We start from the raw sequence: 15,904 nt of genomic DNA, 5'->3' as shown, positions 1-15,904 counted from the left end.
TTGCATTGCAGTGTAATTGATATTCCCATCTCCGACTATTTCTATATGCAGCCGCTGGCACTTTAGCATCACTTCAGTTGAATATCCTGTGGGATTTGAGACTGAATTGTTGCCAGGTAACGGATAAATCGGTGTAAATTGAATTGTTCATGCATCCAAATTTGTGTCGATACCTTTCAGTTGCTTCTCAAATGTATATTCGACAGACAGGGGAGAGTTTATGTATGGATTTGTGAGATGATGTTTTAATAATGAGTCGTTTAGCTGTTTGAAAATGGTTTTGAATTACTGCAACTGTGTGTGCGAATCCTGAATGGGTATTCATTCGGTCAACTTTTATACAAATTTTATATAATAGAAAAGTATAATTTTAACCAAAACTCACCAGGATCTATAAGACTAATTAAGTTTAAGGTTATGTTGTCAGACTACATTAATATAATTAATATTTCCTTCCTATTTTATAGGTACCACCTACACACAACCACAAAATATCAATGCCAAGTCGCAACTAAAGACAACACCCGCCGAACAAGCATCCAACAACAAATGGCGCAGATTATCAGAGCAGACGCCGCTGGAGAATCCGTTTGCGTACAGAGCAGATCTACAGAGAATACATCATGCAGCAGTTGACCATAGGCAAGGGGATGTGAAGTGTGCCAAAAACTGTGCAAAAGCCAAATTAAAGGTTGCCAAATGGAAGGCGCAACTGAAGAACCGACATGTTCATCAGGCTCATCAGGCTCATCAGGCGCATCGGGCAGCGCCTCACAAGGAGGCCAAGCGAAGGTTGCGTCGGGAGACAGAGGAGGATGAACTGGAGCTGCAGCTGCCCACAGCCATCCCTAGTGCCAGCACATTGGCCACCAGTGCCGCAGTCACTGCTTATGCAAATAAGTCACTGTCTGGTCTGGTGAGCACGGTGAAGGCGAAGCGAGCACGCTCCACGGTGCATCTGGCGCCAGAGGATATGAAGCCCAAGCCGAAGGAGCCCGTGATTATCATTGACGATGTGGAGGAGTTTGATAGTGGGACCTCAACGCGCGATTTGTTTGCCAAGAGCGGCGATGATGGGGATCTTTTGGACGAGGATGGTCCACTGGAACCGCGTGTCCTGCCCTTGCGACCAGTGCCACCTAATCCCTATGAGGACGAGGAGATGTCTGTCGTCTATGCGGAGCAGCATTCGGAGATTAGGCTGATGTGCGAGGTGGATCTCGACATTTCCACCAGCATGTGGTACAAGAATGGTCAGGTAAGTGACATCAATTGGAATAGTACTTTATCTGAATGTTATCCCAGTATAACTTCAGCTGTCCGAGCTGCCAACTTGCTCACAGCTCTTGACTTTAATTGCATTCTTGTGCGACCCGTTAGCCTCTGTTGCTTCCGTTGCGTCTCCTAAGCTGTCTCGCCAGTTTCGCATTTTAATATTTGTACCCTGTAGCAAGTAAGGATAGGGTATTTTAATAAATGTATTAAGATAAAGTATCAATACTCGAAATATAGTCAAAATTAAAAGTCTTTAACAACTCGGAACATTTAATTTGTATTTTGAATTATTTAATATTCACTTTTATAGGGTATGTCATTGTAAGCATGTATAAGTTAGTTAGTTGCTTTTTATTGTCGCCTGCACTGCGTTTGTCCTTTGTGCCTGCTTCTCCCCTTGGACGCTGTCCTCTGTCTTCTGTCTTCCGTCTCCTGTCTTCCTGACAGACGTCTCGAGTGCCAGTCCTTTATTTCTTCTGTTCTTTTATTCTCATTCCCATTTCGCGTCTGGCTTTTGTGCTGCTTGCTTATTTGTCGCTTAAATGCCGCATTATGCAAATAGGATAATCGTTATTATTTGATAGTTTGTGATGCTCAAAAGCTTTTAAAAGTTCATCTGTCAAACGACCTTCTGTGTCCGCCAACGCCAACTTTGCGCTTTTTTTCTATTTATTTTTTAATGTTTCATGTTTTGCGTGCATCTTCTAATTACAACTTTGTGCTACAACCACACAAATTTAAACTAGTGTTGGATTAAAGTGCATGTATTTTTTTTATATTTTGGCCTGCTGCCGTGCTTTAACTAACAAGTTAAATTGAAAACGCAGAAAAACGCAACTGGCGGTAGAAGCGCCAAAAAGCTGGCAACAAATTAAACAAACAAGGCGAAAAAGTTAACTACCATCCGGCAAAAGTTATTGAGTTGTAATTGCAAGTGCAACCAGTCGACGATGCGTTGGGTAAAAAGCGTACTCTACCTTTTCGTGTAATGCAATTATAACAACTTTCCTGCCGGCATACATGCAGGAGTTTTCAGACAGCCAAAAAGTAGATTTTTTTTTTACAGTTTGCCAACTGTTTGAATAAATGCAGGAAAAAAACCCTCAACACATGCAAAGAGAGAATTCGGAATTTTACACCATTTGCAGATAGAAATGCTGCTTTATACATATGTTAAGTGTATTCTGGAAAATATAATAAAAAACATGTACTTTAAGTAATGATTGATTCTGACAACATTTCATCACTTTGTGTTTAAATAAATTTATTTACTTAAAAAGATATAAAAAAACAAACAATTTGATTTGTGTATAATTAACGTTTTAAAAATATCTTTCATAATTGTATAGACATCTGCAATGCCTCTTCTGCGCCACAAAGTCATAAAAAAAACATATACTTTAAGTAAAGATTGATTCTGACAACATTTCATCAGTTTGTGTTTCAATAAATTTATTAACTTAAAAATATAAAAAAAAAAATAATAATTTGATTTGTGTATAATTAACGTTATAAAAATATCTTTCATAATTGTATAGACTTCTGCAATGCCTCTTCTGCACCACAAAAACTTCATCACAAAGTCATTATACACAAGTTCTACATAAACAACTCAACATCTGTGCGGTGTTCAACTCGTTGTACTTTGCTCCTCTAGTTGTTTATTTAACAGTTGCTGTTGTTGGTCTGTGTAAATTACAACAGGAGCAACAAAAGCAATGAGTGGACAGGCCAAGTTGTTGATGGGCAAATAATAGTTGAAACTAATACAACAACAACAACAGCAGCAGCAACAACAACAATAACAACAACACTCTGACTACGTGCCTCGACTGTTGGTCTGCGGCTTGGCTTGGCTTCGCTTTGCTGGCATGTTAACTGACGCTTCGAAGAGCACCTGGCCCAGGTGTAAGTGTCAGAGTATCTACTTTCATACATATATACATACCTTTATATATATATGTATGTTTGTATGCGTAGCTTTGGCAAAAAGCGTTGCATGTTTGTGGGTGGCACAAGCAAACAAAGTTGCCATCATGTTGTTCTTGTTGTTGCTGCGGTTGTTTTGTGTTTTCCGTGTATAGTGTTTATTCTATACGAAAATTAAATTCAATATCGCGCCATGTCGAAACGTGTAAGCAAGAAATGCCACCAAAAAATCACCCAAATTGGCTGTCAACAGCTGCCATGAAGCGAATCCCGAATACCAGACACGTCTCCTATATGTATGTTGTCTGTTGTATTGTGTGTGTTGTGTGTGTGTGTGCGTGTTGTGTATTGTCTTCTATCTGCCGTCTGATTGCTGCACTTGTTTGGGCCATCAAATCACACTACTTGCAATCTTTGCGTCTATTCACATCTATCGATTGAGATTGCTGTTATTTACCATCAAAATTTGTCGCACTCCGATGTTGTTGCCATACGTTGCAAATGTTGTTGCAGGCTATCAAATTCTTCTCTTAAACTTTGTTGACTTTATTGGACAATGTTTTATGAGGTGACAATTTCGAGACAAAAAGCTTAGACATCCTTACGAGTTTTCATTTGGGTTTAAACATTTGAAATGAAATTTATACATATAATTTTAAAAATAATTATTTAAATAAAATATTCGTAATGTAGGTTTAAGACGATTTATGTTTATATTTATGTTTAAAAGAAAAGTATGAGAAATTCAAAAAAAATATTCATAATTTAAGATTAAGACAATTTATGTTTAAATTTTATGTTTAAAAGAAAGGTATGAGAAATTCACTGAATGTTTTAATTTTTCTTTTTCCGAATTGAAATTTCAATATAATAATTATTTAATAATTAAAATCACTACAGTCTAGGTAAGCCGTTTGTAAAATTGAGAGCTGTCACATACTGAAATTCTTATGTCATAAAAGTAAATCTCAAATGCTGTACAAAATTAGTAACATCAAGTCTTTTACAACTTGCTTTAGAAGGTGTGTATATTCGTAGTAGGAATATGCACTTTTCATTGTTGTATTCCTGGTCGTTGGTCATTGTTGCATACTTTGTGGCTCTTGACACAAGTAGTCTGCAACATATTTATGGTCCCATTGTTAGTGGATAGTTTGTTGTCATAGACTGCAACATATTTATTGGCCTGTTGTTAATACGCTTTTTATTTCTTCTATTGTGATGGCTTGAGCTTAAGGCCAACAGATCTTATCAAGAGCATCTTTTATTTTATATTTGCCCACAATCCGCACAATTCATATAAATCTCACAGGGATTTGCCTGTCAAAAGTCGCGACAAGCCTCCATTAGTCAAATAGGAGCAACTTAATAGACGACATTAGCAGAGTGGTGCTGCTGCTGTGGGTTTTGGTGGCTGAGTGGTGCTGTACACGACAGCTGTAGATGTTGCTGCAGTTGCAAGTAAATCACATCAAGCCAAGAAATTAATCACTCAGATTAGAAGCGGGCAAATTCCCAAATGAAAATCATCAACAATGCGACGTCAGATCGTCTGTCCCTAGACAAGAGTAACATAGGAAGTTGCTAACACGCCGCTCACTTTGTACCTTTGACGACTTTATTAAGTTAGGAGCAATGTGGCACTGCTGGAGAATGGCTCTCCTGCTCTGCTGCCTGCTGCATCTGATGGTTGCGTCGGATGCCTTCTCTGGCAAATAAAATCAACGCCGCTGACGTTGGCAACATCGCAGCGTCAGCAGCATTTCCCCATGGTGCAATTGTATTAGTTGTGTTAAAACAAAAGCCAGCCATGTGAAAGCGAAGACATGCACAGAGCTTATGGCACAGATTAAGGCGGGGAAGGGAAGTTGCACCATGGCAATTACAACAATGATGCGGCAACAATGTGAGGCGATGTCTAAATAAATGCGAGAGGAGACGGTGCCAGCTGCAATCTAAGACAAAACATCAAGTAGAGCACCGCTATTAAAATACTCTTCCTGAAGATTGCAGTTGAATTTAAGATTCTGCAAGTTTAGTTTAATATATTTTTATTTGGAAATTGACATTATAAGTTTTCTAAGAAATCAAGTTAGTTTCTCAATCGATATGTCAGTCATATTATATAGAGGATTTGAATTTCTTTTCTTGGGTTTCACCATAACCCATATAATATCGTTATCTCTGATGTTCCCTCACCCCTTTGCTATTTGCCACAAACTTAATTTGCAATTGCATTTGAGCTTATGTTCGCTGTTCGCTCTTGCCTTAAGCGCTATCTTCTCTACTCTTTTCTCTGCCGTCTGCTCATTGCAACTGCAACTGCAACTGCGCAATGACAAGCGACAAGTGTTCCAGTGACAGCTTGCAACATGAGCGACTTTTGTTGTACTTTCTGAAGTGCTGCACAATGCATTCGAGTCCCCAGCCATGAAGACAGCTCCAGCTCCAGCTCCAGCTTCTTTGAGTAGCTGCCAAGCCCCCGCACTCTGTATATATGTGTGTGTGTGTGTGTGTGTGCCAAAGAATTTATTGTTGAAAATTATCAAGAGGCTAATATATTTGCCGAAAGCAATTTGAAGTTAGTAGCTTTGGGCCAACAACAACCCGAAAGTTACGACACAAGGAGCAACGGCAGGCAGTGAGTAATTCTTTCAGTCGCTTTCTATTTTAAGAAAAACATGCCTGCAACTTTAAACTACTCGTTATCTAAATAAAAATATGTAAACTTAACTCTTATAATATAAGGATTTTTTACAGCACTAAAATCTATTATTACTATTTTTGTCAAGGTCGTCAAACCATTATTTTAATTTTCTCTGGTCTCAGAATAAAAATAAAGTCGATTAACTAAAAAAAATATGTAAACTTTTCTCTTATAATTTAAAGAATTTCTTACAACACTTAAATCTATTATTATTATTTTTGTCAAAGTCGTCACACCATTATTTTAATTTTCTCTGGTCTCAGAATAAAAAAATAGTCGAATAATTATTAAAAACAATTTTCAAATTTTCAATTTCTATTACTGTTTTGTAATTCAAGCGAATAACTACAATTTTCAACTAATATTATTTCAACCGCATTTTCATAATTTACCAACAACATTTGTCAAGTTAAATATTTTTCAGGCCTCCCGCAAAATAATTAAATTGTCTACCTACCTATCCGATAATGTATATATGTATGTATATTATATTCACATAAATAAATACATACTATTAGAGAACAAATGTGCATATGAAATGGGCTTCTTCGAGGGTCGAATTAAATGTAAAAATTAAAACAATGCAATTAGAAAATACATTTCCATAATAACACGGAAAATACATAGTAGTGTCCATGTCACGTCCATGTCCAGGATACACGTATCCAATCCCAAATAGCAGTGCCAGATAACGGCGCCACAAATTATGCAAAGTTATGCGCATGTAAAACTCAAATGTGCCTTCAAATATGCAACAATTTATGCGAATTGACGCAGCTGTAGGACAAAAAGGAAAATGAACAGGGATATAAAAAACAAAAACAAAAGCACTGGCAGAGGCAGAGGCAAAAAGGCGAAAAATCATTATTACCAGACAACAGATCGCAGTCGGGATGAAGCATGCGTGAGATTTAATGCCCAACGATGGCTGGCCAGCTTGGAACACAACAACTGGCTTTCAGAATGCCATTTTCATTCCATAAAACTGCTCCCCAAAACAATAGAGCGTGTAATCCGCTGGCCGCTCGACGTTGTAAACAAGGATTTGCCACGCTCATTTAACGCTTTTGTCTAGCAACCATGTTGCCAAACCAAAATCACAAACACACACACAGATTCACACAGCACACAGATACACATACAGAGCAGCAGGTGTGCTGCAGTTGCAAACCTCCCAGTGTCATGTTACCTCATAAATTTCCAACTGAATGCGCCGTTGCACAGCCTCAAAATCCAGTCGCCGGTCGCCAGTTGTCGGTCGCCAGTTGCCAGTTGCAATGCGTCCATGTATTGTCCACCGTTCGCCGCAGGTTAATAAATTTCTGCAATAGCCGTTTCGGCAAATGTGGCAAATTCTCAACGGAAGTAAAGATACATGCACGAGTCAACAAAAAAAAAAAAAAAATTATAAAACTTCAAACACGCATAAATATTTGCGTTGCATTTCAAAAATGTATTGGAACGACAATCATAAACGGGGCTAACAAAAACAGGGAACTAGCACGCAACGGAAACGGAAGTAGCATACTATAATATTGTTTACACAGTTTCTGTTCACTTTTAGGAATATTTTAGACAATAAACAATACTCATTTATTAAATTGAATTTATTGCCTTAAACCTGCAAAGAATATAGATATTAAGAAAATAGTTAAATGTTATTATTATCAAAAGTTGATGGATCATTAATCATATTCCAAGTACGTTTTATAGTCCAGTAATTATGAAGATCTTTTTCCCAGTATTTTATTTCGTAGCGAATGAAATATTTCTTGCTGCCTGATAAATTTGCACATGATGTAATTATTAATGATTTATATAAGTAGAGGCTGCCTTGACCACCATTAAATACGTGGCATATTTTCAGTTATTTACGAATAATTTCATTATTTTATGCAGCATTTGAATGTACACATAAATTTCAGAACGCATTAAACCTTGAACAAGACCAACAGCTGCAATCCAGAAAGCTGGGAAAGAACCATTGATCACAAATGTGTAACGCGTTGAAGAAGAAATACTCAATCTTAATCTGTAACCTTTATAAAAATTTAAACTTGAGATTCAAGTAATGTTTTTTTAATTTACTACTTGGCTTAATGTTATAAATATGCCTTGAAAAATATACTTATGTAAAGTTGTAAAGTTATTGACAGACAGGGTTTCAATGGTAAATTTATAACACATTTAATTGTTTCAATAAAGTGTGTGGCAAGTGAATAAAGGAAAATGGATAGTGTAAATAAATGTCTGTATATTAAAATAAGCGAATAAATGCAATTGTTTCATGCGATGAATGTTGTAACAGGTAATGCAGGGTTCATTGCATTTACCATGGAATTTACGAGCATTTAATGCATGACATTAAAAGTTAAGGAGGCAGCGTTTGCATAATAACTTCGGCAACGCTGGTGTCGCCACCAACTCAAGTGGCATTATATTTAAAGCTGCAAGTTGGCAGACGGCTAATGTGAGATGCCTTTGCAATAACCCTTCTCCTCCTTCTCTCTTTGCCCTCAGGTGGTGCATGCCATGGACCGCACGTCGCGAGTCACCGACTATCGCTTCATCAAGGAGGCTAATGGGGCGCTAACTATCACCAATGTAATGCTCGAGGATGATGGCAAATGGCAGTGCGAGGCGGAGAATACACGACGTTATACCGAGAATGCTCGACCCGTCAAGTTGGTCGTGCTTGGTGAGTACCAAAGTAACAACAACAACAAACAGCAACAACAAACAGCCACAACAATAGATAATGCAAAAATAAAAGTTTTGACAAATATTAAAGAGGTTTTTAGATTGGCGAAATTAGTTTTGCAACGGCTAAAGCAGCAGGCCAAGAGTCATCAAACTTTTTTATTAGACTTTCAATGGTACAGTTGAGTATGCGTTAAGCTAGCTGCAAATGAAAAATTTTGATTTACAAGTTTACTTCTTGTACTTTAGAGTTTTTATTAAAAATTCGAGTCGTAACTCCAAATGAATTTTCCTTTGGTATGTAACATTTTAACAGCTTTATAAACAGTGTTTCCAGAATTTTGATAGTTAAAATAAACTATATATAAGAAAATACATATCAAGAAAAATAACAGAAAATTTTAATGTGCTAAAAAACCAACCGAAAACCCGCCAAAAGCGTATGGCACTTTGGCTGATTTTTGCTTGGTTAACACCCCTGTACACAGTTTTCTCAAATTAAAAAAACTTGTCAACACTAAGCATTAAGCAACACTAATGTTAACTGAACTTAACACCCCTGTACACAGTTTTCTCAAATTAAACGAAAACTTGTCAACACTAAGCAACCCTTATAATAAATGAAGTTAATAAATTTTGAATAGCAACTAAAACTAATATTTACCTTCCATAGATCGTCCAAAGCCTCCATATCTGCTGATTGACTCACGTCGTCTGGATGCTGGTAATATCTTTGTGCCTGTCAAGGAGAACTCGGAGCTGAACCTGGCATGTGTCAGCGAGGGCGGCAATCCACGACCCACGCTCACCTGGGAAGTGTTGCTTAGTCCAGGAGTGGATCGGCATGCGCAGAAGGTATCCGCTGAGGTGCTGGAACTGGAGGAGATCAAGAACGAGAAGGTCAGTTTGAAACTGATTTTCTAAGTCATCGAGGCGAGCGTAGAGAATAGCTGACACTTTGACATAGTGTATTGTCATCTTAATGAAAACTTTGAAAAACCACAAGCAGTACAGAGAGAGGGTGGGAGTGGGAGACATACAGAGAGACAGAGAGAGATGGACAAACAAGGAGACAGACAGCAAACACATTAAGTGTGGATAACAGAGGCTTTTCGGGAAAATGCCCAAAAGACGACACGGGACGGGACGATAGAGTGGGCGAACAGTTGCGGTTGCGCCAAATTTGTTTGTCTTGCACTCGAGCATAATGAAAAGCAGACATTTTGGTCAAGCTTTGTATAAACCACCCAACCACCGAAGCACCAAAGCACCGAAGCACCGAACCACCCAACCACATGCAACGACCTGTCAAACACATCGAAGTTGTCCACTTGAGTGTTTAGTTTATGTGTCTCTTAGTGTGTGTGTGTGTGTGTGGGTGTGTGAGTGTTTGTTTGTCGTAGACCCTAAATGCCACAAATTTGCGTGCTTGGTCTGGTTCACTCCATCTACAACCACGCCGGATGATTGATTGAAAACTGTGCCAACAAATTTGCATGTCAAGGTGGGTGGATGGTGGCGTCTGGTGTCTGGAGGTTAAGGTGAAGGTGGTGGTGGTGGTGAAAGAAGCGTAGGCATTTCCATTGCCATTGCCAATGGCTCTTGCTCCTACTCTTGTGCTTTAATTTAAATTAATGATGTCGCGTTGATAACAAGCCCGACTAATTGCCCGTCATTTCGCCCAATTTGTCCTGGCTAAGACTTAAATTGAAATGGAATTTTTATCGCCTCCACTTTCACTCTATCTATCTACAGGATAAGAACGGCTACAAAATCAACAGTGGTGCCAAGAGCGAGTCTCGTCTGGCCGCCGTCTACAGGGCCCATCACAATGCCCGAATATTATGTGTCATGGAGCATCCCACGCTGAAGATCCGGCAGAATGCCTCCTTGCTTCTGGATGTGCAATGTGAGTACGACATCATTATCATTATTTTAAAAATAAAATCTAAAATATTTCATTATTTTTTCACTTCTATATAACAAAATATAATTTATTATTTCTAAAATAATTATATTTATATGAAATCTCTTATTATTTTCTAAAAATATCAGTATTCAAATGTAAATTTCGCATTTTACGTAGTTAAACAGTCAATTAGGCAGTCTCTTAAGTCATTCACTCATTTGACATCATATTTAAATGTAGAAAAGTTTGTAATAAAAGCCAAACACGACGTAAATCGCACCTGGCTTAATTAATAGACTGAGCAAAAGGCAAAGGTGAAGGCGAGAGTGGTGCAGGTGGGGTAAGTAAGAGTGAGCAGCAAGTAAAAGTGAAAACCAAAAGGCAAATGTTGATTAAAAAGTTAAATTGCAAAAGTTAACACACGCTACGAGGCACACAGCGGCCTGGGCGGAACCAAAGAGGATGCTGAGGGGCAGTGGGCAAGGGAAAATTTATAATTATTATGCAGCTGCAGAAATAAAAGGAAAACGGGGTTATATTCTATAAATGGAAAGTGCAGCAGCAAAACAAAACAGAAACAACAAGTGAGAGTGCTCCAGTTGAGACTGTACGAATGTAAGATACCCTATAATTGACATTCAAGAAGCAGAGGATTGATCAATTTTTAATTGATTGTTCGCTAATATAATATAATACTATTTAGTATGTATTCTTTATATATTTAAAGTTTCATACACGATTGAGATTGCGTATATTGGATTTAAAAAGTCGATGGATGCATAAAGAAATGTAATCGTTTTATGAGAATGTAAGAAAAAAGTAACAGCCACAAAGTAATAAGTACGACAGTTTCAAAAGAAAAAATTAGCATATACTTTGAGTTCATCACTTTGAGTTCTTATTAATTCTAATTAGAGTAACTACAAAACGGCATTCCAATTAATAAAAATAATAAACTGAGCTTTGATGAAATGTAACATAAATGTTATATTATTTTAAGAAATTGTGTATTTATTTATTTCATCAAAAGAATTGGAATTAATTTTCCGTAACTTCAAGTGAATTTTCCTAGACACAGTTGTCTACTATCAAGCTGAGCAAAGAATTATTCAGCAGACGTGAAATCCTTTTGATGGATTATAGTTGATGCTTACACAACGCTTAAGAAGTCAGCATACAGAGAGCAGAGCTGACTGCACTAATTGTTCATTCCTCAGCATTCACGTGACTTTATCCAGGCCACAAAAAAATTGAAACAAAAATGTCACTAGCAACTCAGATTGGCGGCAACGGGCAGCTGCAAATCAAAATCAATGGCAGGTACCCAACGGCAATTAGAAGGGCTCGCACTAATTGGCAGTAACAAAGCCGCAGACACGTGCTGGAATTGGTAGCAGAGGCTGGCCAGGATCAGGGCAGAGAACAAAAGTGCCATAGCTATTGGCTTTATTAATGCACGTCAGGCCGCATAATGCCATGACAAATGCCAAGGTAGAAAACCATATCGAGGCCCATGAAATTGATGTGCAAATATAGAAAAGCCATGCGGGATATGCATGACTAAGACCTGAAATGGGAATGTGGATTGTGGAATGCGGATTCTGAATGCGACTGTGACTGTGACTATATCCATCCGATGGCTATGTGAGAGCTTTATCCAGGCATGAAAATTGCAAAAACCGCAAGAACAACAGCCAAAGACCTGCAACAATAACAAAAACGCCAGCTGAAACAATAACAACAACACAAACAACAACAACAACTGTTGCCCAACCACAACGTTTTACAACAAAGAACAACTGAGAAGAGAGACGAGTTTCTGGTTTCCATTCGATTCAAATTCCCATTCCATTTATTGTTATTGTTTGTTGGGGTTGTATAAATTAAAATGCACATACATGAAAGCACTTGCTCGGACAGTCAGAGAATTGTGTTCATAGTTCCCGTTGTTACTGCTTTTCATTTTACAACTGTATCCCGACAGTTGACAGACAAATCAAGGGCAACAATCGTTCAGAAATATGCTTTAATGCAAACTAAATAGGTTTCACATGCAAATTTTACACATACAGATTTTGTTTAAATTATTACAGTCTATAGATTTATTCACATTTTATATCAGAATCAATCATGAATTGATTTTCACAAGTCTTTAGCAGTTCGTGATTGAAAAACTACAACAATTTTTGTGTTCCTTTGAATAGCTATCTATATCCCAAATTGATGAAGCCAAACAAAATGGCGTGCAGACAAGTTCCTGTCTGTCCCCGTCTATTGACTGTCCTCAGACCTGCGACCTTTGTAGATACTACATATACAAACAGCCGACAAACAAATTTAATGTGCATTGCCAATTGAAAATATTTAAATTCAATGCACTCTGATTTTTTTATTGCATATTTTTCCACATTTGGCTAACTCTGATTAAAAACATTTTATTTATGGCTATAAATATGCACTGAATGCAACTAGCTGCTTGGGCCATTCATTTATACTATTTACATTTACATTTTGCGAAGCGCTTTTTGTGATATATTCCCAAAATTGTATTTGATATTGAAATTTATTCACATTTAATAATATATGAAATCTAACAAATATGTTGAATATTCGTATGCTGCGAAATAGAACGAAAATTTTAGTAATAGGGTGTAAAATCACAGAATCCAACAAGTATTGACTGTGTAAATCATGGTATAAAATATCAATAAAATATAAATTAAGAACTTTACAATTTTGCAGGATTAATGATCATTGTCTACTATACTGACGTAAATATAGTACTTATGCATATTCCAAATATTTGCTAATTCATAAGAATGCATTTAATTTTAGTATTAAGTAGTGTATGTTTTAATATCCCTGATACACATTTTATAAAGACTTTTGTTAAAATCTTTTCTTTTTATTATTCACATTTTTTTGTTGCACACGAAATTTTCAAAGATGTATGCGAACAGAGAAATGTGTCTATGGTCGTTAGTTTTGCGGTACTGATGAACATCAAATAGCCAACACTCATTTGCATTCAGTTTAATTATAAAAGTTTCTTTCGTCTTGCGTTTATTTTTGTGTCGTAATTTTTTAATTAAAAAACTATTTTGTAGATGTTTCCACAGTCGCCGGTCTCCGGTCTCCGGTCGCCAGACAACAGTAGACAGCAGACAGGCGACCGCAGACAGAAATCCGAAAAATTACTAACCGAAAATCTCATCGTATCTGTGTGTTATTCCATCCTTATTCACTCTTCTTCTCCCTTTGCAGATACACCCTCGTTTGCAATCTCGCGCACACCTGGCTTCGGTTATCCCCTGCGCGAAGGCATCGAAGTTAGCCTGAAGTGCGACGTCGACTCGAATCCTCCGAGCACTCCGCGGTGGCAGAAGGACGACGGTGACACACCGGTGAGTCTTATAAAACTTATGCATACGTAAGCCCATTCTTGGCTCAGATTTTGGCTCTGACTCAAACTGCAGCTCTGAATGCTCTTGGTCGCTTTGTGATTTTTCGGCAAGGAGCAAGTTTTAAATGGATTTTCGTGTAGTTATCGCGAAAAAGTGCTTGGACCAACTATTTGCCTTGCCTTAATTACCAAAAATTGTTTACGCAAAAGTCCGAAACTAATTTGCTCTACTCCAAATGAATTTAACGTATTTCTCTCACTCTTTTTAATTTCTCTGTATTTCTATCTCTTTTCATCATCTGTGCTATTTACAGGTACCTCAAACTGGCGACGGGTTTCTCAACTTTACATCCATTAGACGAGAGCATTCCGGTTGGTACAAGTGCACATCACGGCATCTGAACTTTCAATACTCGTCGATTGGTTATTACCTCAGTGTGCGATGTAAGTATGAGTACTCGTACTTGAAATAAATTAGACCTCGTATGCGTGAAATTGCCTTTAAAATGGCGCGTGATAATATTTTCGCCATTAGTTCTCATCTAATAAAAATGGTGGCCCTGTCAAAAAATTGCCAAAAACTCTAAGTGGGTTTTACGACAGTCGCACATGGTGCGTCCCATCGTTAATGTGAGTGTCCTCATCCTAGTCTCAATGTCTGTTCTCGTTCTCGGTCTCGGTCTCGGTCTCGGTCTCGGTCTCGTTTTTGATTTTGTCCTTGCTGAGGGTTGCAGTGATGATGATGCCGCGTACTTTGAGCCATTTCGTTACCCTCCATATGCAAAATGTGGCAAATTTCATTGGCATTGGCATTGAGTGGGTGCTGAAAGGCAGCGACACTGTCAACCCTCTGTCCCAACATCTTCGCATCCTCAGATATCGTCATTTTCCCATTTCCCACCAAAACACACTATTTATGCTTACGCGCCATTTTGCTGTCAATATTCTCTCTTCCTTTTTTTGCGGGTGAAGATTTGAGTTTGAGAAGTGTGCTCTGAGTTTAATACACATTTTATGCGCTGAACGCGTGTTAATGATTGTAAATATTTTTATTGAATTTATGTCGCTGACAGACGCCACTTTGTTTGCAAATATTGTTGCTATTTTGCCTAAAAACAGGCTGCTGAAATTGTTTCCCTTTCTATTTATTTCTCCACGGCAAACGCAAATTGTGCATGCGTGTGTGTATGTGGTCTAAAGGTGATTTTCAGCCTCATTACATGGTTCTGAATTTGTGCATGCTTAGAAAATGAGAAACTTGAGAAATATAAGAATTTGACATTAGCAAAGTATTGAAACCATAAGCAAATAAATTCATAAGGTATTATATATGATTCATTTATCATTCAATTTTCCATACCTACCCCTTGACATTTTTTCAAAAAATTTGATCTCTCATAACTTCATTAAAAATCAACCGATTTTGAAGCGGAATGTCATTTTGATCATTATTTGGCCTCTTTATTGATTCTGCATTTAAATTTTTATCATCTAGAAAATTTGATATTTTTTCTAACCTAAGCCATTTATCATTCAATTTTTCATACCTACCCCTTGACATTTTTTCAAAAACTTTGATCTCTCATAACTTCATTAAAAATCAACCGATTTTGAAGCGGAATGTCATTTTGATCATAATTTGGCCACTAAATTGATTCTGCATTTAAATTTTGATCATGTAGAAAATTTGATATTTTTTCGAAACTAAGCCATTTATCATCCAATTTTCCATACCTACCCCTTGACATTTTTTCAAAAAATTTGATCTCTCATAACTTTATTAAAAATCAACCGATTTTGAAGCGGAATGTCATTTTGATCATTATTTGGCCTCTAAATTGATTCTGCATTTAAATTTGTATCATCTAGAAAATTTGATATTTTTTTTCTAACCTAAGCCATTTATCATCCAATTTTCCATACCTACCCATTGACATTTTTTCAAAAAATTTGATCTCTCATAACTTCATTAAAAATCAAC

The 15,904-nt window shown here is 37.3% G+C and overlaps 1 protein-coding gene across 1 annotated transcript in view; it reads left to right on the top strand.

Moving 5' to 3' along the window:
- The window catches only part of LOC117785349, a 99,170-nt gene that overhangs the window by 60,457 nt on the left and 22,809 nt on the right, over positions 1-15,904 (top strand). The window contains exons 2-7 of the mRNA XM_034623307.1: positions 468-1,258; positions 8,432-8,609; positions 9,285-9,511; positions 10,367-10,520; positions 13,785-13,924; positions 14,238-14,367. Of these exons, the coding sequence (XP_034479198.1) occupies positions 468-1,258; positions 8,432-8,609; positions 9,285-9,511; positions 10,367-10,520; positions 13,785-13,924; positions 14,238-14,367 (1,620 nt within the window). The remainder of the gene's footprint in view (positions 1-467; positions 1,259-8,431; positions 8,610-9,284; positions 9,512-10,366; positions 10,521-13,784; positions 13,925-14,237; positions 14,368-15,904) is intronic.

This window comes from Drosophila innubila (genome assembly GCF_004354385.1).
Source record: "Drosophila innubila isolate TH190305 chromosome 2R unlocalized genomic scaffold, UK_Dinn_1.0 1_C_2R, whole genome shotgun sequence".
Lineage (NCBI taxonomy): Eukaryota > Metazoa > Arthropoda > Insecta > Diptera > Drosophilidae > Drosophila > Drosophila innubila.
This window is presented reverse-complemented; position numbering and strand designations above follow the sequence as displayed.